At 39.0% G+C, this 26,776-nt stretch overlaps 1 protein-coding gene across 1 annotated transcript in view; it reads right to left on the reverse strand.

Moving 5' to 3' along the window:
* Nucleotides 1–5,804: 5,804 nt before the first annotated feature.
* The window catches only part of qsox1 (quiescin Q6 sulfhydryl oxidase 1), a 49,804-nt gene continuing 28,832 nt past the window's right edge, over nt 5,805–26,776 (reverse strand). Inside the window, exons 9-12 of the mRNA XM_088598960.1 lie at nt 18,930–19,052; nt 18,055–18,196; nt 14,410–14,586; nt 5,805–7,532 (exon numbers count right to left, since the gene is read on the reverse strand). Coding sequence (XP_088455086.1) covers nt 6,658–7,532; nt 14,410–14,586; nt 18,055–18,196; nt 18,930–19,052 — 1,317 coding nt within the window. The 3' untranslated portion in view covers nt 5,805–6,657. The remainder of the gene's footprint in view (nt 7,533–14,409; nt 14,587–18,054; nt 18,197–18,929; nt 19,053–26,776) is intronic.

Consider the following 26,776-nt stretch of genomic DNA (forward strand, 5'->3'; position numbering starts at 1 on the left):
ATACAAATAAAAGGAGTCATTCATTCAGCCTATCTTGTGCAGGTGGTAGTTAGGCATTTATTAAACGATGCCAGGGTACTGGTTTCAACAACGTGGTTGGTAAGCTTGTTCCATTCTCCCCCAACCCTTTATGAAAGATGTGCCCCCAGTTGTTGTTCTTAAATGGACTTCCAAGTGTCCACTTGTAACCTTTGGTCTGTGTTTCACAGTGCGATCTGAAGGAGTCGGTAGGGTTGACTGTGTTGGAAGTCTTTAAGGATGCTGAATATTTCCATCATATTCTTGACTGCTGAGCCTGTAAAAAGGTTCAGTTTAGGTAACATAGTCTTAGTATTGGTTAAAGTAAATCACAGTCTCAAACTAACCTCACGAAATGAAATTTTGTGGCTGCAAATAAAAGCACAAACTACGTAAAACCACTGCATCTGAAGATTCCTAGCAGATTGTGAATCCTTCTTGAGAAGGAGAGGTTGAGGGCTCGGTGGCATAGCAGCATAATCCAGAGGTACAGTACATTAGAGACACGCCTACAAGCACTCTTGCCACAGGGCACTTCCAGAACATGTGTAAGAAGGTAGCAGATAAGTTAATGGAAATAAACAGAGATGGTTGGTGATAATAATCATCTGGATACCCTGCTTTGGTGTTGCTTAAATTCTGTGTGCAGGTTTAAGATGGATATACAGTACTAAGTTTTAGGAAGAAGAGAAACCTGGACTGCATTCCTATCAAGTCTGTCAGGATCTCTGATCTTTTATAGAGCATCATGTATGCCTATAAATATATGTGGACCATTTGCAGCATAAGACTTTGTCACATTCATACTGAGCTTTTAATGCAAAGTCATAAGCTGAAGTCAAGGTTGGGATGTCCTTACAAGACCACTGAACACAGCAGATGACAACATATATTTCTGTTCATCCTCTATTTTCAGCAAAATCCTGTTTTTTAAAAAAATGCTTCTTAATGCTTTAAAGTACATAATGATACTGGTTGATGTAAGCAAATTGAGCACAATGTAAAGTTATCAGAATTTAAAAGCAATCTGTTTCAACATTTGTGAAGTAACACAACAGTCTTCAGGGAGATTCAACCAGGTCCATGTTTAAATTACAATAATTGTGATCTGTAATTACAATTAAAATATAAGTGTAACTGAGCTCTGACATGTCTAAATTACTATAATTGTATTATACCAAATAATGTACATAAATGAACAATTACAGTGACTGTGCCTTTGCAAAGCTTTCCCTCAGAATATCATAATTTAGCCATTATACTAGTTTTGTTTAATGGCAATTTCAAATATATAAAGTGAAAGTTCCTGTAAATTACATTTTTGTATAAGCATAAATAACGTGGTATTTGAACAGTTAGTATTGTAATTGTAGTTTTGAATTTTTCCAGTTAATATGTCTCCTGTGAGTGCAGTTACTACAGACTGCTTTAGGACTGGTGCTCTAGGGACTTGCACTGGTGATAAGAACATGATAAAGTTTTACAATGTTACAATATCTTAAGATCCCCTTAAGAAAGGTTATTGAGAAGATGAAATTACCCCCGGATTCTTTATTTTCCAGATACAAGTGTACGGGGATTTTAATTAGAAGCGCAATAAAGGACACGCAATTTTACTCTGTAACTAGAAGGCCGAGACAAGTGGGTGGAGACGAGGCAGTAAAATTAAATTAATCTGACCCCTTTTGACTCCAGATGTTAGGGGTATATGTAAAATCCTGGGTCATTTGGAAGATCGAACGTGATACGAAAACCGCACATACGTTCACCCTTTTGATCTGCCTCTTTAATTAATTCCTTCTCTCTTTTCGAAACCAGGCTTACACGAAAGCTTTATAGTATTATTAAAGTCAGGGGAACACGGAGAAAACCTTATCAGCCCTGCCCTGCATTTTAATATAAGGGTGGTCATAAACAGCGAAGTGCTTGTAAAGCAGTACCTACCAATAAAGCTCAACATTTTTTCATTTGTGGAATACAAAAAAGCGTCTGTCGCTTCACCACCGCCGCATATGCAGTACCCGTTAATTCTGCCAGACGTGTTTGTTTGGTTCCAGTTTACAAACATAGATTTCATATTCATAGACTTAATATGCTCCAATTTCTCATTCGTTTTGCCTCATCTCGCATGAAAAATAAAAATTTGTAGTACCAAACTTCCCCGTGCTTACTGTAAATGAGGAAAAAATGTGCGAACGGGATTTCTTGAAAAAGGACTTTTCCGTAATGCAAGAAATGATTGAATTTAGAACTATACATTTCAGTATACACACCTTATAAAGTCCCCCGTAACTCATGAAATACCATTTTCTTATTTTTCTTTATAGGCTGTCGGCGTGTGTGTGTAAATTTGAAAAATAATGATTACACGTTCAGGAATTGTACAAACAGATGGAAATAATCGGAAAATCCTGGATTCTGAGAAGTGCAGAGATACTCCATGCTCAGAGGCTCTCATGGTTACAACATCCTGGATTATGAAGTAGCCTCAACACAGAACATGAATTAAAAAAACTCTCCCAGGTTTGGGGACCGAAAATTCACTGAAGGCCAAAGAAAAAACCTCACAGAAAAACAACCTTATTACTCTCCACTTTTAGAGTTCTAAATAAAATATTTTCCACTTGGGAAACTTTACACCAATAAATCAATTTTTAAACTGTAACTAAGAAGCTTTTACCAGTCTAGGGGGATAACATCTTGTCATTGGGTGTTCCAGAGTTTTGTCATTAAATTATTGAGCAAAATAGTTGAATGAGCATAACAAATTACTGGAACCTCAAAACTCAATTTTTGTTTTTGCTTCAGGTTTTATATGCCATGTTAGTTCTCAGATATACAGTAATGGTGCTTAGCTTTCTGAACCATGTCCGAGATTAAGTGATAAGTAGAGCACCTGAACGTTGAGGTTTGTGGTAGCGATGGCTCTCACTAAGTGTTACCTGTGCAGCAGTGAAATACATCCCCACAGGTATCAATCAGTACTCTGCAAAATGCCTTGAAGAGGCAGGAGCAGGTGGGCATTAAACATGGTAAGACAGTGCCCCTCCTCAGTGCAAGGGCTCTGCAATGCCACCAGTATGACGGGTTAAATTAGAGGGGCACTTCAAATCATTTCCTTTTTTGTAGCACTCTCTTGTTTTATCCATGACTGATTGATTCCTGTTGCTGCTCCTACCTCTAAGACACTTATTGTTTTGAGAGACCTCAATAAAAATCACATGTGCCCTTAGTAAAAGTGAAAATCAGAAGCTGAGCAGGACTTTTACCCCAAAAAGCTTTCTTGACTTTGCCTTCAATACCCTTCAGGGAGTCTATAATCGGGACATGAAGTACATCAAAAGCACCACATCTCAGGTCTCCCCTGAGGCCTGCGGAGCGCCTCACACTCCCTGCTGATGGCTTCCAAACTGTTTGAAGGAAAAGGCTCTGAAAGCCGATTGCGTTTTAATAAAGTTTATTATCGGGTGCAAGCTAATCCTACTGCTAATCCCCTCCAGTCCAAAGGGAAGCTGGATTACGCACTTGCTATAATCCCAATGAAATTGCTAGGATTTAGCCATTGCTACAGAGCAGATGGCCACAACAGTGCCCACCCTCCACCTCCACCTCCTTGCCCTTTACCCCTAGAGAAGAGAGACCCCCTGCCCCCAAGCCACTGAACCTGCTCCTTGACCATGGTTTACTATGAGAACTCTCCGGGTTAGTCTGTGGACACAGTGTTCCCAGCAATCTCTAAAACCAATCTGGCGTGTTGTAGAGGAGGCTCAGGGTTGTTGATCCAACCAGCTCCTAATCATCTATCTATTTTTTAACCACTTTATCCAATTCAGGATCGCAAGGGAGCCAGAGCCTATACCAGCAAGCAACAGGCACAGGGCAGGATACTCCCTGGATGGGACGCCAGTGCATCACAGGGCACACACAGTCACAAACACGCACACACTCACAACACAACACCTATTTTCCCAGAAAGCAATTTACCTATTGGTACTGTATGTTTTTGAACCGTGGGAGGTAACAGGAGCACCCAGAGGAAATCCATGGGAACATACAAACTCCACACAGATAGCACCCCAGGAACTGAACCTTAATTCCCAGCGCCGTGAGCATTGTGTTACTGTGCCACCCACCCAATTATTTGTCGTGTTATGTAAATCTGCAGTGCTGTACACTATGTATAAAACACACTCGCATCTTCCATTTAAAATGTGTTAACATACCCCAGCGTTCAGCACATTGATTGCATGTGAACCCCAGGCTGAATTCTTCAGTGAATTTGGGAAGATAGTTAGATTTGGCAAGACTGACACTCTCTTGACTATTTTTCAAGCACTTCCTTATTGATAGTTTCCCCATTGAGTTTTAATATGCTGGGATGCCTTGTGCTTGTCAGATGAGTTTCTGCTCTTTTTACTAACAAGTCCTTAAGAATCCCAAATATTGCAGCAAAGGGTGTATACAATTAAACAAAGAAAACAAACTAAGTTCTTAGCAAAAATAATTTTATTGAAATTAGTTCAAGCTACTTCTCTTTGTTATTTTAAGGCTTTTACATACCACTTCTTGTGCAGTCACTCCCAGAGGGGGTGAGCAGATTCAACAACCAGTGTTCAGAACAGATTTGAACAAGATGATCAGCAGATGGTAATCAAAAGACTACTGTTAAACAACTAAAGTTTCCACATACATGTTTACATACCCTGTGTCACTTGCAAAATATCATTTTAGGTCTTTTAAAGGATTCGTAAAAACCAAATGACTCTTCAGAACAAGAGCAACACATCTCAGTGCCACCTTGGCTGGCATAGACTTGGTGTGCATTTTAGCATAGTTTATGCCCTGGCAGGCTGACAATTTAGACCACTGCAGAAGCACTATGAGTGTCTCTACTGGCCTTTTACAGTAGCAATGCTTCACTGTACGTCTTCTGCCAAATGCATTTGCAAGCCATGAATCCTTCAAAACTAACCTGGAACAATAGTTCACAAATGCTGGACGGGATGATGAAGACATGCAAACTGACTTTCAATTCTTAACATTCATTGTTTCCAGATTCTCTTTGAACAATATCTGTCATCCAATCTTTTGTTCAACTACTACACAAAAATAGCAAAAGCACAAAAGAACTGCACTTGTTGCTAAATTATATAATTGGAGGAATTAAATGCAAGCCAAATGTTGTAAGAGCAATCAGGGTCACCTGTCAACTCTGTTCAAGTTACAGATTAAAAAAAACAGTGGTAATCATTTTTTGTGGTCATAATAAAATAAACTGGCTTAAAATAATCACTAATGGAACATCACCTGATCACTAATAAGCACCAAAAACTGGAAACCTTGTTAAGCTGTTATTTTACAATGAGTTGCCTATAAACTGTTAACAGGACATGTGCAACTTTCCAGTCAGTTGAACTTCTCATTGACATTGGCACAGCCACATGCAAATGTCACAAAAACAGTAGAAACCAGTTTTGTTTCTTTAACCTAACTATTCTTTAACTTATTTTTTCTACCATAGTGACCTTAAATCCTGTAGTAATATTTACTTTCAGCTGAAGTTTGAGAAATAGTGTACAGTATGCCTACTTATTTGAAGTGTGAATTACTGCATGCTTTAGGCATGGGATTCAGATTCAGATATTCAGATCAACATTCCCTGAAACAAAACCTATAATTCAGTTAATTCAGTAAATCACCAATATGTTTTAATAAGATAATTTTTCCTTCTAAAAATGCTTTATCTACTTTTTAAATGGTCTTATCTATATGGAATACACAACTCATTTTCTTTCTTCTTCAATGATATTGAGGGTAGTCATCTTCTGCATAATCAATTATTAGTGTAACTGCAGCTCCAATAAAATAAGAAGACATCATAAGAAGGCACAAACATGCTTGAGAGCATCACCACAATAAATCTTTCTAGTGCAATTTGTTTTGTTTTATTTCTCCATAATTTGAATTGGCAACTTTTCCCCAAAATAATAAATAACCTCTGCCTAACCTTTGCTTTATCTTGGGCAGGTAATACCATTAATGTAAGTAAGGCTATCCAATACAAATGATTATATCTTTCCTCAGATTAAGAATATATTTTATATTTTGGATGTTCATTCTTTCAGAACACATGGATTAAAATCATTCAGGATGGAAATGCAGTCAAATTCTCTTATGTGTGAACTACTGCATGTTTGAGGGGTGTGATTTTGCAAACAAGCTGTGCCGTCCATGTGATCTTAAGAACCATTTTTAGACATTTTATTATGCACTGATTACTTTTTAAAAAAATCAAAGTCAGTTGTTTGAATATAGAAGGAAAAAAATTAAAATGCAACACATTTTAACGGGTCCTAAATGAAGCAGGTTTGGCCCTTCATCTGATTCCTTACTTCAGTGGTGGGCAAGCTTGGTCTCTGAAGGCTTCTAGTTTTTGTTCTATGTTATCTCTTAGTTACTGCAGTTAACTCAACCATTTGCTTTCTTAATCTAAATAAGGATAAGATGTTTCCAGGTATAAGCAGTTGGGAACCCTCGCTCCAAGACCAAGGTGTCCCACCACTGTGTTAGATTCATGACTCCAGAGTGGTGGTGTTGGCCAACAGACCTTCAGACAGGCAGAAAGGGCTGCCCCTCAAGTCAGGGCAGAGCCATCTTGCCCCTTCGCAGGCGCAGCTTCATCTTGAAGTACAGGTACATGGCCAGCAGGCACAAGGAGGAGAGGCAGTATAACAGGACACAGAGGCTAATGTCTAGCCGAGAGAAGCCTAGACTCAGCAGGGAGATCCAGTGCTTCTCCTGGGCCTCCAGCTCTGCTCCCTCAACTCCCACGTACTGCCCGGCCAGGTCCCGCTTCTTCCGTATAGCCACGTAGTCTTGGGGCTCCTTGGGCTGCAGCTGGGGTGCCCACAGCCTCTCCTCGGCCTTCCGGATGTTTCTCTCTGGGATAGCCACAGCAGCGGCTGCATCACGGACGGCTCTCATCTTATAGTGCTGGTTGATGAAAGAGTCCAAATCCACAATGTCCTCTCCCCTTGCTTTCTGCCGCCTCAGGCCCACAATGCTGGGCTTGGGGTTTCTGGATGGACTGATGTGCCCCCACTGTTGGTCTGCTTCTGCTCTCTCCCTCCCTGGCTTGCCAGCTGCCATCTGCTCCTCTAGATCTTCCTCCTCCTCCTCCTGTTGCTGCTGGTGCTCTACCGGACCCTCCTGAGTCTCTTCTTCCTCCTCCCCCACTGTCTCCCCTGCCTCCCTGGCTCTCCTCCCGGGTCCCCTGACTGCCTTCTCTGCCTCCTGCTGGCCTGCGTGCGTCTCGGCCTGCTTGGCTAGCAGCACCGCCTCTCCCTCCAGGTGGTCCCGCAGTATCCTGTCCACTGCGAAGTGGCTCCTCAAGAAGTCCAGCACAGCTCCCTGCTTCCATTCGTGCTCGCCACCTGTCACACTGTGACATTGGGGGCACATGTCCGGAGGCGGCCACTGGATCTTGGGGAACTGGGGATCCTCACTTAGAGCACCTTTTAACAAAGGAGAAAAAATAAGTCACTCTAGGTTTGAGCCTAGACAAGTCGGCTGCTAGAAAGATGGATGATATCGTCTCAGTTGCCACACATTGTAACACACTGGTGTTCTTTTTTAGAAGGGCGATTTTCTTCCCCCCCAAGTGCATTTCCCAAGTGCATAGCAGATCCAAACCAACCCAAACTGTTATAACCAGGGGAAACACTGAGCCCAAGCTATTTTCAAAATGAAAAATATCACTTCAAAATTGCCGATATTTACAATTATAAGAGAAAGTGTTTAAATGCATATCAAATTTTATCTCTCACACTCACTACACAAACTATAAACAAGGCTTAATATTCTATACCTACAGTATATATATGCACAGGCCTTATTTTTGGGAGATGAATTCCAAAAATATTTGAAATAATTCTACCAATTCTTGTATAACCAGGAATGGTAGTACATTTTGAAGAGACTGTATTAAACTGAAAGAATAAAAACAAAATATTTTAATAAAACACACAGTGTTTGGCGTTTTATGGCCCTCTGGAGCTGTGAGCCAGAGATGTTAAAATGTGAACAAGTGCCTGTTAACTCCACACCCCTGTGGTCAACCTCCCAGGGGGGCTGCAGTAGCCCCAGTGAGGCATTCAGGGGGCAGCATCTGCCAGCAGCACCTCGCTGAGGGCCAGGCTCTGGATGGGACTGCTGGTGCTGGAATGAGGAGGAGGCTCTGCGAGACACGGCGAGGGAATGATCAATGATGAGGCCCGGACTCCCAGGGGAGGACGGCGGGCTTCAGCGATAATGAATATAGCTGTGGAGGAGATTCCTCCCTCCCTCCCTGCACACACCCCTTTGAAGGGAGCACTATCTCCAGATTGGATGTGAAACCAGGCACCTCGAGGGGAGCTCTTGTTTTAATTGAATTTCCTGCATGTTTTCTCCCCCAAAAGGAGGCATCTGCTAATAAATTGCCCGTCGCCACGGTGGAACCAAAAAAAAAAACTCCAGCTGTTCTATCAGTTTGGAGCGCCATTGTTATGCATTCCATTTCAAAGATTTATATATATATGCTGAATGTAAAAAAAGACAATAAGTAGATTGATTGTGGATACTAGAAACAAAAACATTTTCTATAAAAACTTTTTTTTTTTGCAAATTCTGCAATGGATCCTTCCTGGGTAGTACCCATACATGACAGCATTACCTTCACTTAATGTTTTCATGCCAAATTCGTATTTGAAAAAGAAAGCGGTATATTGGCTGTTGAAGTATTATTGATTTATATCACATATACAGTATCTGAGGAGACATCCATTCAGTTAAATGTAAGGAAAAAAGAAAAGCATGTATATGTATGTAAGGATAAATAATAAGCAAATCAACAAATGTTATACAGTAGGGGCTATAGCTATACTGAGATGAATCATACACTCCAAAAGTAATTTAATCAGTGGAAAGTGGAAAAAATATCTTCAGGTTCTGATCCATTTCACCACTCAGTGGAGTTTTTTTGTGGTTTATGATGGACCTTACCCTTCAGTGTCAAACTTTCTTTCAATCCATTGCATAGATATACTATCCTGTACAAGACATACTGTAGTATCAATGTTATTCCTTTCCTGGACACACTGGGCCATGCTACATTTTTCTCTGCAGCTAATTCATAATTTGAGAGCAACTGTTTGAGAGCCCAGAACGTCGGACTGTATGACTGAATCCTGGCAACAGGCAGAAGTCTGGCAATGTTTTCAACTCCATAATTACTCATCCATTACTAAAGATCCACTGTGGATGAGCCTGAGCTTGTTGGACTGTTTTTATGCGTCCATATTCTTCAAGCCATTTTTTTCCACAGTCTGTCATTTGCTTTTAGGAACAAAATAAAGTATTTTTATGTTTTTATTTTTCAAACCTAGTTTCCGAATGGATAAAAACATCACTGCTTTAACAGTAGATGCCTGTAATAAATTTTAAAGTTTTTACCACTGGAATTATGATTATCTTTCTAAAAATACACAACTCTTTTCAGAAGACATCTCACAAAAAAGTACTGCAAGTATTGCTATACTAAGAAGAACTTGTTAAAATATTTCAGCCACCAGTGCTGCCTTCTGGAATAACTCAAGTATATGAAATGAGAATCACTTATCAAACCCCAGATTATGACAGAAAAAGTTTAGAAAAGCTAGAAATATGTATACAGTGCTGGAACTGGATGTGAGTTTGCATCTACCTAGATGTAGTGTGCGTGAAGTTACACAGTCCATTTTTTCTTATTTTTTAGTAATCTCTCTTCTACTGTATTTAGTTTATAACCTATGCTATAACATAAAGCCTTTAATATAATACTTGTGCAGTACTATTTCTACTGTGGTAAATTTAAGACTGATAAAAAAAAGCTAAAAAACTGATAACTTAAAAAGGTTATCGTAGTAACATAAATGTCACTATGCCTACTTCACTGTATTTAGTTGAGAATATCTAGAAAGCTTTCACAATAATAACATTAATGAAGTCATTAATGAATGGCAAAATTGCATTGTTTCTACAAGACAACAGTTCTTTGTGACACACTGTTGAAATGTCAAGTCCTGTTATCATTAAATATGTACTCTGTTGTGCATCATGTACTCCATCAACTAGCGTTTTAGGAAGAAATTACAGAAAAAAATCATAGTCAGTTGAACTACACTGACTGAAGTCCTATTTTTTGTTTCAATATTATTTGGACTTGACATTTAAATTCTATCACTCATGGATCAGTGGGTTGACATAAGAAGGTCTGCAGCCTTGGAATAATGCTAAATGTAGACACACTCCACCATGCTCAGAAATAAGCATTGGTCCCTGCAGCATCATTCCCAGAGGACCTTGTGCGGAAGTGACTTTTACACAGGTGGAGACACAGGGCACATCCTCCATTACTCTTGTTCCAACCCCAGAATTCAGCATGAATAAAAGAGTCACCAGGACAAATAAGTAAGTGAAGAAACAAACCCTTCTATTAGGAGCTACAAGGCCTCTGCCTCTTTGAAAGGCAGCCTGCTTCATACTATGTGCTCAAGCGGTCTTCTTTGTGTGCTTGTTAACAAGACACACTACCCCTTGGAACTGCCTCAGAAACCACACTGCTGCTAGGCTTTGGCCTGTCCTGCCAGTAAAATTAATCATCTTGTTGCTTTACAAATCAGCCCCTTGTTCACGCTTTGCTGCTCCCCAAAGGGGATTTGTTAAACTGGCACACTCCGAGGGAAACTCCCTGGGGGGGGGGGAGAGGGGCTGGGGGATGTGTGGGGGCAATAGTGCTACTCATTGCCACGTGCTAACAACCCCCCCTCCCCACCACGCACACTTACAGCTCTGTCAAACCCCACACTGTCACAACACTAACCAATTTACGGGAGGATTACAATGGCTGGCTGGTTGGAGCTTGGGCTTGACTTGTGCCACCTGCTGTCACAGCTATCCAGGGAATTTGCAATAGGTCCCTTGCTGCTGCTTTAGTGGATTGCATACAATATCTATTGTTCACTGGAAGAAATGTCTGTCTGGGGGAAAAGACTGCCTCAATTAGACGAAGAGCATGTCAGGGGAGAGGGGCTGCTCTGTGGCTTGATAGCTTCTTATTCATATCTCCACTCATCCCAAAGATTAAGTGAGGCTCCACAATCAGCCACCTGATTATAATTCATTGAAAAGATGATTTGATGAGATGTATTAAACTTTAAAATGATCAGGAATCAGTTGCCGAAAGATATATACTGCATGAACTGGTGGTGAATAACACAAAACAAGTACTTGTACATCAAACCATCAGCAAGTTTGGTGATTTGCAGGACTTTTAAAGATTTGGCAAGAAACAACTAAAGAAAGTTCCCCACAAATCAACAGTTTTATCATTCTGTTGCACAAAATAATTAGCCAGCAGTCAGTTTTTCGAACTTTTAAATCAATACATTGACCCACTTGCCAACTGGAAAGTATAACCCTGATGGTGTTTTGTTTTTTATTAGCACGGGATGCTCTTGTCTATTCATGGAAACCAGCTGTAAAGTGCTTGGTTTGTAAACTGGTAGGAGGATCAACTTTTGATTTAATCCTGGTCTTAAGAGTTATTTACCGGAGGAGGAAGAGTGGCTGGAAAACCAGAAAAAGAAGAGCTTTACAGAGACTAAGTATAGCAGTACTGTATATATCATTGCTTCCAGGACAGAAATGATACAGCAATTAACAGCAATGTTTTCATGGGTGTCTTGTGCTGGGAAGACATTCACGAAGACCCATCTTTGAAAGCTGGCATCAGTGAACCTTTGTTCATGTTATGTCAAATTTCGCCCACATGTAACATTCAGTTTTGTCAAAAATTTGTGGAAGGCAATTATGGAAGAATGCCATTTTCTGCAAAATATGCCATGCAATTAGAATTCCATGTTAAAGATGTAATGGGAGCAGCTCCCTGCGAGTTCTGTGTCTCGGGGACACAGCTAATCCCATAGAGGAACAAGAGATCGGACTCTGTCAGGGCCAGCTGGTGTCTGCAGAGAGGATAGTCGAATTAGATGGATTAGGGATTGAGGAGTCAGGCAGCCCTTTAAAATGAAAACTAGCAGACTTTCAGGAGAATTCACCTGAGCAAGTCACTCTTTTAAGTGAAAGGAAGATTTGGATACTCTTGAAAAAAGCAGTTGTGGGGAGGACTTTGTGAGTTATCGTAAATTCATCATTTGTGTGCATGTGACATCTCAGTAGATGAGCCTAGACTTGAGTGATTAATGACAAATGTACACAGTACTGTATATTTGTGCAACTGCTCTAGACAAGCAGTTTGGTTAAAACTATGGGGTACAACATCTCCATTACAGTTAAGGTGGTTCACAATCAGTCTGTGGCAGGTGTTGAAATAATCTGACTACAGCCCACAGCCATTTCAGTACTCAATTTACTGCCTTCCTGGTATCCTGTATTTTTTCAGCATTTTGTTCCAGATGCTCTACTGTTTAACTTTTGGAAGTGGCAACATATAAAATACAAAATTCATTTAGGGGTCATTACTTAGCAGGAAAATTTTCTTCCTTTACTTAAATGTTGAGAAAAAGGGTATCACCTGTAGCAATGAGAACCCCATTGAAGTTGATCTTTGATAACCTGTATTTAATCTAACTGCTGTACTGTTCACAATCAGGACAAGATACTAAAATATTACCTATACAATCAAAGTGATTTTGAGCAATGTAATAAAATACTGCTGTAGTGATTGGAGAAGCTGCTAGAATTTACCCCTCAGTTTTCAGAATAAATGGCCTCTCTTTCTCAAGGTGCATATGTGGCTCTGATAAATGTTTTTAAAGTCAGCAAACTGTTTTTTTTTGTATTGCAAAGGTAGCAACCCCTCATATGGACCACCAATGATTACCCTAAATGCTGTATATACAATGTACATTTTGTAGTTCAATTCTAGATGAATGATAAAATAGCTGTATTTATGTTAGGTTTTGATTGGGGCCAATATATCAAAAGGAGTGTATTGAGGTACACTCAATAACACAAAATCATAAGACAGAGAATTGTCAGATATAAAGCAAAATATAACATCTACAACCATACCAACGGCTATAAAACATTATATGATATCAAAGTTTCAAATGCAGTGCCCATTAGAAAGAGTTTCAAGGCTAACAGGATGGCTTCCCCAACCCCACCCCATGAAGATGTAATAAAGTGTGTATATAATGCACACAGAACAGTCAATTTGCAAAACATTTCATAGCTATTCATATTCCACTCTGATATTCCCATAGAGAGGGAGGTGCAAGAAGCAATAGCAATAGAGCCTCTGTACTTCCGCTAGCTGTACCAAATTGTTTTTTCCATCTAACTGATTTTACATTAAAACAAGCAGTCAGCTTCTGTTGTACTGTTGTAAAGTTTTTTTCATTATAACAGAGAAACCTTTAAGCTAAATCCTGCAAATACAACCATTAATACACAATAAATTCTTCTTTTTACAAAGTCCATTAAAGGTTTGCACTGACAACATGAATAATTGTGCTCTAACCACCAGATTATTTTAACTATGACATTGGTTTTAAAAAGTACTGAAGTTTTCCACATGTGGCTTAAGAATGTAACATTAAGGAACAGAAAATGTAACATGAATGAATGTTATTCAATTAGTCAGTTTCTGTTTCTGCCTGAGGGCTGGGTGGTATCTTACCAGATTAGCAACAGTATACAGTATGTGAAAATCCCCATTACTGAATGTGTTTAGCTGCACAAATGAATGAGACATGTTCAGTTCTCCTGCACCGCTGTAGGGGGGCTGAGTGACATCCCTCTTCTCAAAAAAAGAAGGTGCTATATCTAGTGAAGGAAAGCAGCACAAACACTACATTTAATGTCACAAACAAATGTGGTGACGGTCACTAATGATGCTGTTTGTACAGGGACCAACTTCATGGAGCTTATCGGGGGTGTTAGTGAACCAGGTGGCGATACTGCTTCATTCTCAACCAGAACCCAATGAACCCCTATTAGTGGCAAAAGGAGACATTATGATGAATGAGGTTCTCATCATTCAGATGAGATGTTCAGAATTCAAAATAATAGTGGTGTTAACACAAGTATCTATGCCAAATCTCTAGTTTCATGTTTATATTTACCTAAATTATTCCTCCTAGTTTTACTGATGAAGCAATTTTTCAGATCTCCACCTCTGATGTGTAGCTGAATTGCTGGTGTAGAATGGCTACCCCATGCCATCCAAGAGGGAGCCTTCCTTCAGAGGAGGACTAAGTAGAATCACACCTGTACAAAAAAGTGCCGTGGGGTTCTTCTGGATGAAAAGCAGCAGATAATGGAAGGGATTCAATTACAATGGCTCACCTGCCAGGCGGCTGTTGACCTGATTATGCCGTGCCCACAGCAAGAGCACAGATGTGGTGCGGTTGGTCACTTCGCCCATGCTGTCTTCTGCCATGCTCTCAAAGTGCGTGGCACACTCTCGGCAGCCAAAGAAGTTCTTCACGTAGCTCCTCATGGCCTTGAGAACATCCAGGGGGTCTGCAGAAGACACAACCCGAAGAGCAGTGCGAATCATGCAATGTAATTACATCCCATATGAGCTTGCATTGCTAGAGAAAAACAACTGCGGCCACTTCCCCTGTATCATGGACTGGAGAAAGGCATTTCTCTACTAAGGTGTTTCTCAACTCAGCTTCAAGTACAAACCAGTCCAAATGTATCCTGAAAATAGAGTAGATTGATTAGATTCCCACGTTAAAATAGGAAATGACATAAAAATTAAAAATAGGAATAACCAGGATGTCTCTTAAATATTTATTGCAATACACAATGGCCAAGAAATATACTGCAGGAACCAGGCTTGGCTTGTCAGGCTTGTTGCAGGACAGACATGTAGCTAATTGGTGTGTTAAGCTGTAGCACCACAGAAGCAATTTACCCATAAGTGTATCAGTAGTGCATCAGTGGACTTTTCTTGTTCTTGAAGTATATTGTGAGCCGGTGGGTCTTAACCTGTGGCTCGCAACCTAAAAATGGGTTGCCATGCCATTTAGTGAAGGTTGCCCCAATTCCTTTTTAATTAATTTAAATTTACTCCTATATAAGCATGTTTTTACAGAAGCCTGGTAGCATCGCAGAGAAAAAAAATATTATTGCTTTATAACAAGATAACATTTTATGATTTGCAAAAAATATTCAAAAAAAATTACTGAAAAAAAAAACATTTTGCAACTTTGTTTAAAAATAATTGTTTAGGAATCTTCATTATGTTATAAAAAAAGTAACATCACACTAAATTTTGTGGAAAATAATTATTATAAAGGAAGATGTTTAATAACTCTATTTTTAGACAAGTATATTTCAAGCAATCAAACACTCCTGGACTACACGTGTAGCAGTAAGACAGATTCCCAGAAGGGCCGTTGCATCGTAGAGGGTACAGTATGACTAAATACAGCCGGGTGTGAAGCCCATTTGACACTGACATCAAAGATCTGCCTGTTAACATCTCTAGCACTGCCTTCGAGAGCATCTTATCGAGATCCAAAACGACGACATGCTGCACTACGACTTTCAAGAACAAATTCACTAAGCGTGTTCTGGATCAAAGTGAAAAAATAAAACAATTCTGGAATTGAGGCTCTACTACCCTTTACTGCAATTTACTTGTGTGAAGCAGGTTTTTCAGCTCTTGTCATCTCAAAAATAAAGCTTCTAAGATGAGTGGACAACGGTCAATTAAAAAAATCATTAGAAACTGAACCATGGACATAAAAGTGACTCCAAAACTTTATCTGGGTCCCAGACAAAAAAAGGTTAAGAACTCGTCGTAAGTGAGCCATCCATCGAAGGCATAAATTTATCACAATCACCACTTCAGTGGTCCTGAAGAGTTTAACTCGATTCGGCCGTTCTCTCACTGTAAATTCCTAAACAATTCCCAACAGTAGCATGCAACAGGCTGAGCCCTACTTGGATTATGGTTGGGTGCAGAATGCAAACAGCAAACCCTGTCACTTAACAGGGTAGCGGTGGGACTGACTGCTTCAGATAAGAGCTCTATCTGTCCTCCATCTGACCGCAGCTCAGGAAAAAGAAAAAGTGGTTTGATGTCTTAAAGTTGTCTCATGGCCAGGTGAGGCTGCATGGATAACTCATCTTAAATAACATAGTGGGGCACCAAAATGAAATACAGCTATTAGTTTTAGTTTTCAGCAATACAATTTAAATAAAAATACAGACAACTGCATTTCACTAAGCTCTAAGACAGTAAATGCATTTGTGTTAATATAACTAGATGAACAACCAAATATCTTAATCTGGAAACCTGGCATTATGAGTCATGCAGAGCCTGAATTAGAAGGTTCTGAGACAGAGAAATACTGTGGAAGAATTGGAAAATTATACTTTTTTCAGGTCTGCCTTCAAAACGACACCTCTCTACAGTAATCAAAATCTCTTTGACCCTGGATAAAATGATCCACCAAATTCACCAAATAATCACTAGACTTTGTCCCCTCTTCTGAAACAACACAGAAGCAGAGGTTCGGGGTATATTTACATTTCTTACTTTTTTGTCTCTTTTGTTAAAAAGCAGCATTTTTAGAAGATCACACTGGTCAGATAACATGTCTGAAATAATCCCGGGGCCGCAGGGGACAGATGGACATTTCTGGCAGCCCATCTGCGGGTCACGTGATGTCCCCCTAAGATCTGGGATTAACCCTGCAAGGAGGGGAGAGGAGTGGCGGTCAGCTGCCTCTGTCATTAACCGCTCAAATTCCACTAATCTAACCAAATCCCTTTTACCCACCTAAACAAATTACTTTTCCAGTAGCTAAATAAAACAAAAAAAAAAGGATTTCCCTTACAACCTGAGCAGCTGTAAATGTTTTTATATCTCAGTTTGTCCGCTTAATTCAAGATTAAGCATTTATGGCTAATATATTACTGAACTGTCAACACCCATTTCCCATGCAATCAGACATACGTTTTAGTTATTGCTGGAGAACCACAGTGGTGGTGATTTCTCAGAAACCTGAGGATGTCCTGAGAATGAAATGTTTATGATACACGTTGCCCACAGTAAGCACTGATTGTTATTAAGGCATGTGTCAGAAAAATTACACTTGGAGTTTAATAGCCCCTGTTTTGCTTAACTTAATTTCCACATTTCTTGGTTTCCTTCATTTACAGAACAGTGCTCTTTGAACTTTGAACTTTGTACAAAGACTAGCCAGCTGACATTTATACTGAAATTTATCAGCCCTGAAGAGACAACTATTGACACCTCTGCATCTGCCAAAAAATCCTAATTTAGAACATTCTTGAAATGTGGTTTACAAGGAAATAGCCTCTTCTTTGATTAACACAAGGACTTGGGATGTTTCGATGTTTTACTTCAGACTCATCCAAACAATCTTTCCCAAACAAATGGAAGTGTACTTTGAGACCATTGCAACCACATTAAATAACACAATTGTAAAACTCTAACACTGATTTATGTCTACACTGATGATGTTCAAAGAAAATGTTCTTTTCATACAGTTCTATCTGTTCCTATCCAACTCAGAAAATGTTCGCGTTAAAACATTTTACAAACTACAGACAAGTCAGGGGTGCCCAAGAGCTACAATTGATTGATTTGTATTTTGATCAGGATAAACACAGAAATTCTCCAAATACTGTTGTTGATTGAGGAAATACACTGCAAGCTTTAAGCTTTTTCTTAAAAAATACACATTCAAGGAATGTATTGTTGCTTTTCACATCTCTGCACACATACACTGTATATAGGAACAAGTAATAGGTTTATTCCATGCTGAAAAAAAGAAGAAAGAACACAACGTTTCGGCCGTGGAGCCTTCTTCAGATATGCAGGCACAAATCTGACTGCATTATATGTACTGTATACAGTATATATTACAAACTGCTACTCATTACTTTGCAACATGTATGAAAAAAGGGTAGATCTATTCACGTATGACACTGAAAGTGCAGTTATACCTGAAGAGGATGTGCTCTCTGCAGCTTGGACTGTAAGCAGATGGAAAAGTGTCCACACAGAGCAGGGGTAACCTCTGTAATGTGGCTGTGACCCCTGACACCCCACCCACTTCTCCTCATTAGGAAGAACCGCGTTGGGAACCTGGAAGAACAGAAGCAGCATCCTGAGGATTCCCTGTCTGAGAGTAATATCTGAAGTTTCTTCAAACACCTCAGGATTTGAAATCACCAGTGTGGAACTGTTGGGAAACAGCATCGGATTCAAACAATTATCCCTGTTACTTCTGACCACCCAGTTCGCAAGTTTAGATGGCTGCTTGTCATCAGCTGTCTGCTTTCCCACCAAGAACGTGCATGTTAATCCCTCTCAGTTTGTTCCCCCAATTTCAGCAGCACAGTGAATTTGTCACTTTCCAAAAAAATGGACAAAAATAATTCTTTTAAAAAAATGGGATGCTCAGGACAGACTTTTAAATATAAAACTGATGTGAGAAAATAGGAACCCACCCTAGCTTTGGAGTTAAAAGAAGGGAAAATCCCATTAGTGAGTCAATAAAGTTTTTGCATTCGTAACCTAGGAAATATAGAATGCCCATTGTCATACTTTAATTCATCTCTTAAAAACAAAGACAGCTGAAGATCACCAAATCTCCTGATATCACACGGTCTTGCCAGACACATCACATCTGAGGATGTTTTACAAGACAGGTGGTTGAACTGTGCAAGACTGAACTTGTGCATCTAGTTCCACAATGCAATTGATCACTGAGCCTCAGAAAAAAAAAACACCAACCTAAGAAAGATAGCTTATGTGCCATTTTCAACATGACCCTGTCCAAAGACTGTAACCTGGGTCAACTCAAACTGCTACTCACCTCCCCTGCGTTGTCTAGCACTGCCTTGATAGAAGAGTAAGACACCTTAAATTCCTTGTAATCAGTCAGCCAGCTGTCCAGAGCCTGCAGCAGGTTCATGACCACTGGACGGCCAGGGAAATACTGCGAGGAAACAACAGCACAGCACTCTTCTTTAGGAATGCCTTTACATCTACTAATACATGCACCCACACTAACATTATTTTTAAATGATCAAATAAAAACTTAGAAGGAAAGACAAAGATAGATTGTATATACATAGGTGAACAATGCTGAGAGAAATTAATTTAGTTAATAACATCACAATTAGGTAAGAATGATTGAAAAAGAAATTAATATATACATTGAGTACAAAGAACATCTGTAATCGTTACTTCATTTTGAATGATTACATCATTTTTGTTTTCTCACAAGTATAGCTTTTTTGAAATAGTGCCTTGGTGATTAGAGGCTTTGATAGACTGAAAGACTTTTTTTATATGAGGAGAAAGTGTCCAAACTGCAATTGAAGATGGGCTAAGAGAAAACGTTTGTAGGCAAAGAAAAAAGGCATTAAGTAATGAAATAATTGTTACTATATTTGAAGTCAACATCTAATCTTGACAGAACTGTTGTAAAGGTATTAATGTTAAAAGCCCCCCAGAAATAACAGTGAGACAAGAATTGGGAAAGGCAAGCTAAATTTAATCCCCCATTTCTTTTCACTGTTAACTTAATGGCAGGGTTATGGCCTAATAACACTGTGATACCATGACAACCTCATCACTGTTGCAGTCCTAAACCCAAAACATAAGGATAAGGATCTAAAGTCAGGAAGGTGTGTAACAGGCTGCTGTCACGAAGCTGTTCACTTCTCAGGTGTTATTTAAAATCTGTGCTTTGCTTCTGAATACAAGCACCTTGACATCTGACATTTACTAACACTAAAACTAAATGAATACATAAATCAATAGAACAAAAATAATTTAGTTTAAATTTAACAAGTCATTTTCTAGACTGAATAGACAAAAGAGGTATTGAACAATAATAGCAAAGCAGTGCCCAATATCTTCTTCATTGTGTACAGTTATATAAAACTGCCAAAGACAAAAAAAATCACGAATCATTGCTAAGATTGGTAAATTTCTCTAATGCTTCCTCCAATCTACTGGAGGAACTCTTTGTTTAGCAATCAGAAGGTCAGCCTTGTGTTTACTCACAATGCTACAAGCATAACCCAAGCATCCACCAAGCATAACCTATCAGAACAATTATTTGTAAGGACATATACTTACATTATTATTATCATCAAGTTTCTATTAGTACCATTTTATTAAAGAAAAACTAATAAAATGGGCAGTAGTCCTATACTCTGATCCCACATATTGTTCTTTCCAGAAGTGTTTCTGACAACAATACTATCCCCATGTGCTTTTTACTTGATATTCATACATCCATTTTAATAATAATAATAATTGCTTACACTTATATAGCGCTTTTCTGGACACTCCACTTTACAGGTAATGGGGACTCCCCTCCATCACCACCAATGTGCAGCATCCACCTGGATGCTAACCTTTTCTAACCTCTTCTTCCAAATCAGAGTCGCAGAGGAGCCAGAGCCCATTCCAGTAAGCAATGTGCACAAAGAACTGGTTTATGCATTGTTAGAAGGTGGCACAATAGATTAGCATTGCTGCTTTACCACACTGGGACCCTGGGTTCACTTCCTGACCTGGGCTGTTATCTGCGTGGAGTTTGTATGCTCTCCCCATGTTCGTTTGGTTTCCTCCCACAGCCCAAAGACATACCGGGAGGTTCATTTGTTTCTGTGAAAAGTGGTCCTGGTGTGAGTGTGGATGCATCTGCGTTTGTGTCTGTGTGTGCCCCGCAACGCACTGGCATCCCATCCAGGGTGTACCCTGCCTTGCATCCCATCCAGGGTGTTGCTTGCACAGATTACCTGGCTTCACTGTTACCCTGAATTGGATGAAGCAGTTAGAAAATGGATGGATACATTGTTATAAATACTGCCATTTCCAGCACATCGGCGAGATAAACAATCATTTAACCAGAAGCTGAAATGACAAATCATTACTGAACTGTCAGTCTTCTATCATTTCTAAGAATTTCACCTTGAGATTGACTCCAGACTGACTTTACTGTACATTAGATGTGGTGTAAGGAGGTCCAAAACTAAGACTGTGTTCAATACAATCATTGGCTTGTAGTATATAATATTGTACTTGTGTGTGTTGGGCTTGAAATTCAACTGTCCTGCAGACCCATTATACATAAAAACCCACATTTAAATTCTCAGTAATCAAGCCTTTACATATGCCTTTTCAATTCCTTTTGACACAAATCTGCCTACTACTGTTATTCTATCTATATTCAATCTGTGTTATAACATATCTACATCATTCGCACACTAGTTACATCCCACCTCAAAGTCTTTCACATACAGTATGTTAAAAAATGAAAATATCCAAAGGCTTCTTTGCGTGCTGTCCAGATTAGGTCTCCACAGTTCAACTCCTCTTGATGTTATATATTTCAAATCGACTCCATGATTTAGCCGGCTGTCACCTGCATGTCAAGAAATCTGTTACGGAGTTTCATATAGTATAAGTGGTTAATGCAGAAAACATGATTTTATCCAGCCTGTATAACAGGTAAGTAGAACATGATAATGCACTGTCTGCAGTTTCATGAATTTGTCTGTTAATATAAGCTAAAATCAGGTATAAGATATTTCTAGCATGTTGCCTTACTGTTGAATAGGTGTGTTCAGGCAGGCATGAATCAAATCTGATGCTTTTTTAGTACATTTATCCAAGAGTCTTCAAGATCAAATACCATGCAAATGGAGCCTTTTCTTACTTTACTTTATGTAAAGTTGTAATTTCTGTGCAAAATGTATATGAAGATCTAGGAAATATAAGACAAGAAAAAAATAGCAGATACAGACTCTTTCAATCGACTATAAACATGCACCAAATTTCAAATTTCTTGCACGCTGAAGCACTGGCAGCGTTTGTGCAGCTCCAGAGAAATAATTTGCTTCCATCGTAAAACAAAAGAGGGGCAGGGGATAAGAATCCCAGAGGCACGGCCTTTTTGATTTGTGCTATGGAGTCCTGCCATTTGTGTTTGCCATCTGTTCTATTCCGCCATGGTGGGACCCAGGTTCATTCATCACATTTAAAGGGAAATCCATTAAACAAATTCAAAGCAAAGGTGCCTGATCATTTACTTAAAACCCTTAGCGCAATCTATTTCTTTTACTCAAAGCCTCAGAAAAAAACACTTTCAAGTATTCCAGACAAATGCGATCAAGTACTACAAATAGGGTTTAACTGAATAAAAAAAGGCCATTCTTTTCCTATCATGAAGACAATTGGTTTAGTTCAGCCATGTTTGCAAGATTAGGCATTTACTAGCTTAAAAAAGCCCATTAGCACTTGTTTGGGTCTTAGAAAAACACAGGCACAATATTATTGATCTTAAACATTTTCCTCATGTTATATCTTGTGTTTTAAGCTTACTAATATTGGGGTGATTTTTTCTTGGTTCTGCTTTGATTGCAAATAAAAAAGCTAGTGTATGTCAGTATATCAGACAAAGAAGAAATGGAATAGGGATGCAGTCTCACTGGCCACAGTGTTAGGAAGTCTCAGTGAGGCTTTAGATGAACTAGGTGCTTAGGCTTAAGATTGCACAAATCTCAGGCCTATTAAGAAGTGGTGCAACTAGCGGAATGCATTAGTCCAATCTTGCATACCCTGGCTCTCATACAACTGCGTCTGAAGGCAATACTACAAGAAGAATGAGATAGGATTGGGCTGAAGAGCTTGTGGAGTACATGCTACATCCTGATCAAGCTAGGCTTGCTGTTAACAAAGGCTCAGTTAGTATAGATCTGTCTCGCATTGGCCTAAATTCAAGAATATTTGCCACTGAGCTGCAGATAATAGTCAACACTAATCTTCCCCCCTTTTATGTTTCTTGTTTACAAACATTTCAGAAACTACTTTGCTGGTAAAATGTACAGAGATTTGGGAGAGATCAATCTGCACAAATGCCATTCTGTACCTTTGCTGTTAGATGATCTATACACACTCAAAGAACAAATCCCTTTCCATCCCTTAAACTGTTGCAGTTAGGCACAACATTGGCATTGTAATCATGGCTTATCTGGCAAAAGACATGGGAACACGGCGACTTCTAGCTGTAAAAAAGAGGAAGGATGCAGAAATACTGTAAAAAATTGTAACAGAATTGTTCATGGGTCCTGGCAGACAATGCCAAAGTCCTGGAGAAACACTGGCACCTCATTATACCACATAATGAACCATGGCCTTAGCAGCAATAAGACCATCCACGCCTTATTTCTGAGAGAAATAACTACTCTAACGTGCCATTTAAATATGTTATTATATATACAGATTTTAAGACTGAAAAGTAAATCTTCCATTTAGTTGAAGTGTCTTTAACTAAGAGCAGTAGGTGGACCTTATTGTAGCTGATTCTACGTGGTTTATAGGTGCAGTAACAGCTCAAAGTCACTGAACTCAAAAGCAAATTGATGGAGTCAGAATGTGCTGATTTGGGTCTGCTATACTGTATTGTTTGCTCTTTTAACAACAGAACCACTGACACAAACTGCTATCCAATACATCTGCAGAACTCTATACCATTGTGTAAAACACTGATTTTTCCTTACTAGTTTGTACACCTTCATATAAAAGGTTAGAAACACTATACTCCATAAAAGACTTTTTAAATGTGCTTTGGTTCATTTCATCAGAAGAAATGTTGTCATGGTGACAAGCAAGAATGAGAATCTGTATATATTTAAATACTTTTTCTGGACTATTAAACATACTGTGAAAGTGTGTTGACAGAGACACCAAATTAAGAACATTATTCTTCACACTGCTTTGTGCACACTGTAAATGAAGTACAGTATACTGTAAATACACAGTAAATGAAATTGTTAACGCTTGTTCTAATCTAAAAAATAAAAAAAAACAGGACAGTTCACATGCCAGGACATTGTTTTGTAGCTATTTGTTTTATCCCAAGACATTTATATTTGTACCAATTTAAACAACTGGGTAATTTACTGGAAATGGCAATTTAAGTGAGACATCTTGCTCAAGTATACGCTCCACCCTGGATCTGAACCAGTAACCTTCCAGTTACAAGTCCAGAGCCCTTGTCACCAGGACTACTCCCCCTCCCCTTTAGTATAGGGCGTAGAGCACAAAACCCATTTGCCTGAATTTGACCAATTTATTCCCTAGTTATAATGTGAATGTTTTCATTGTCTTGCCTTTTCAGAATATTTCTGAAGCTTAAAATAAAGTGACCTTGAATATATGAGCTCTGCATAAGTAGCCCCTGCCTTTCATCCATAAATTATTATGAGTTTATTTGGCTAAGGCTTTTATCCAAAATGACTTATGGTTACTTTTATTTAGATGCAGATGTTTGGATTCATTGATACAGTTAGGTTTGATGGAACAATCTGGACACCTTGCAAAAGGGTACAGCAACATTATTTTCCGCAGAGATTTACTGTAAACCAACAACTTTAACCCCTAACTAAAATTACTCTGCACTGCCAGCCACATACTGTAAGCAATATAAGTAGTTACCCTGTGCTGTACCACGCTTTCCTTGAGCGCTGTTACTCATTTGCCATGTTAGACTTCAGCTTTTTGCACTTTCCTATCCCACAGACTCGCAGTGCCTCAGAGGGCCGTGACAATCCACTTCACCTCTGCAATATGTCATCCTAAATCCGATTAGTATCAGCACTTGAGAAACCACAGCCTCCTTTGAGAGCAGTTCAAAAGAGAATGCATCTGTCGGCTGGCCCAGGGAAGCCCTTTTTAATCCAGCCTCATTCCGCCATTGGGAATAATGTACATGGCACTGAGCAAAAGCTGGTTAACAAGGCACCTAAGCAGGAAAAGCTTCTGTTTGCAGAAAGGCACTTGGCATATATATCATTCCACTAGGCTACGAGACAGTGGGGCTTGGTGTGACAGTAAATAAGCCCAAAACAGTTTTCTGTACCATGTAGTTACAGTGTTACAGTTATAGTGACCAGACTGCATACTAATAATTCTACCAATAAAAACATCCAAGAAATACCCAGATATTGGTAATTCAGCATATTCCAAAGCGCACAGCAAGAGTTCAAATTGTTTTACCCATTAATCTTTTACTTTCTTGGCTGTTTTTCAACAAAAGCAGAAGAGCAATCCTATAAACCTAACTGTATGGAATACTATTTTACATCAAGCCCAGGCTTCCGGTAACAAAATTCATGTTGGATTTTATTTGACTCTGTGGTACAGGACCTGGTGTATAGTGTGATAAATCTACTTGAATATTAGGACTGTAGTGCACAAACTTAAATAAGATACAGTAATTAATCAACATTACTCTGTAACTAAAAAAAAAAATTGAACATGATTTTTTACTCCATATTCTGAAAATTCAAAAAGGGAAATTCTCCTGGCAATGTACTAAGACATTAATGGCATATGGCACTCTAGTGCCACCAGAGAAGGGCCTGCATCAAATTAAAACTTTAACCCACAGCAAACTGCAAATTGCAGGTATAATTTATGATAGTGGCTATTTGTTTGTCCAATGGGGGTTCTTTCACAGAAGAAAGGCAAATGACAACTCAGATTTAAACCACCGGTCTCTGGACTGCAGGGTCCCATGCCGAATAAAGTAATTTTACCAGCAAATCCATTAGCAGGCCCGCATAACATAAGAAACATAAAACAGATTACAAACAAAAAGGCCATTCAGCCCATCTAACCTGCTTGGTAAAATGCTTCTAAGTATTTAACTAATTTCTATACATACTGTATATTTTATACACTCTAAGATCAAGGTTAACTTACTGCAAATTTCAGTTGTGGGTTGTATCTGTAGAAAGCTGTTTCCATGTGTTTCAATTTACGTACTGTATAAGCAACTGGTTCAATAAGAGATATCAGTAACAGGTTTGTAAAGTTCATGGTTCATTATAAAGTCTTTCCAAGGCTTTAAAATGATTATTTAAGAAGGTGGTACAGAAGATGCACTCTTGCCTATATTATTACCTACTAACCTTTTGATTTGAAAAGTATTTAACAATAATATGACTCAAAAGCTGATAATGCATTATGTGATGGCAGACTATTCCAAGACATTATTAGGCAAAAATTGAATCCAGTTCAGGATTGAGAAATGTGGGCTCCTGAATGACATTAACCTGCTAAAAACCACCTTAAATTAAATACGTAGTAAATTAAATGATATCCCATTCAACCCTTTCCCCCATTAAGTATATGCTGTGCCATGTAGGGTCTTTCCTTAAAGATAATGATGCATTAAACTAATGTAGTACACAGTTTCTGAGATGTCTCTAAAAACCTACTGTAAGCATACACGTCATAATGGGTGGTAATAATAAAGGACAAAAAATAAGCAAACCTTAAATGGATTTATAATTTTTAATACCCTTTAATAGTGCATGAATCCAGATCCAAAGGAAGTTGGCAGGACTACTGACAAAGGAAAAGACTCGATCAGTGAAAGTTACAGAAGTTGGTACAAACAGTGCCTAAAATGGTGCCAACAAGCGATTCAGCATAATTACTCATAATTACTCTGAAACCTTTTTCTTGAGGAGCATTACAAAAAAAAACAACATTCCAGAACAGGTTCAGTTCACTTCCCATTTGTGTTATCAACATTTGCTAATATCAATCTGCCTCACTGTTTTCTTAAATATTGAACATGTTATTGAATCAAAGTGCAGGTCTGAAAATATGCTGGGATATGCAGTTCTATGC

Source organism: Lepisosteus platostomus, chromosome 11 (genome assembly GCF_059453375.1).
Source record: "Lepisosteus platostomus isolate fLepPlt1 chromosome 11, fLepPlt1.hap1, whole genome shotgun sequence".
In the NCBI taxonomy this organism is placed as follows: Eukaryota; Metazoa; Chordata; class Actinopteri; order Semionotiformes; family Lepisosteidae; genus Lepisosteus; species Lepisosteus platostomus.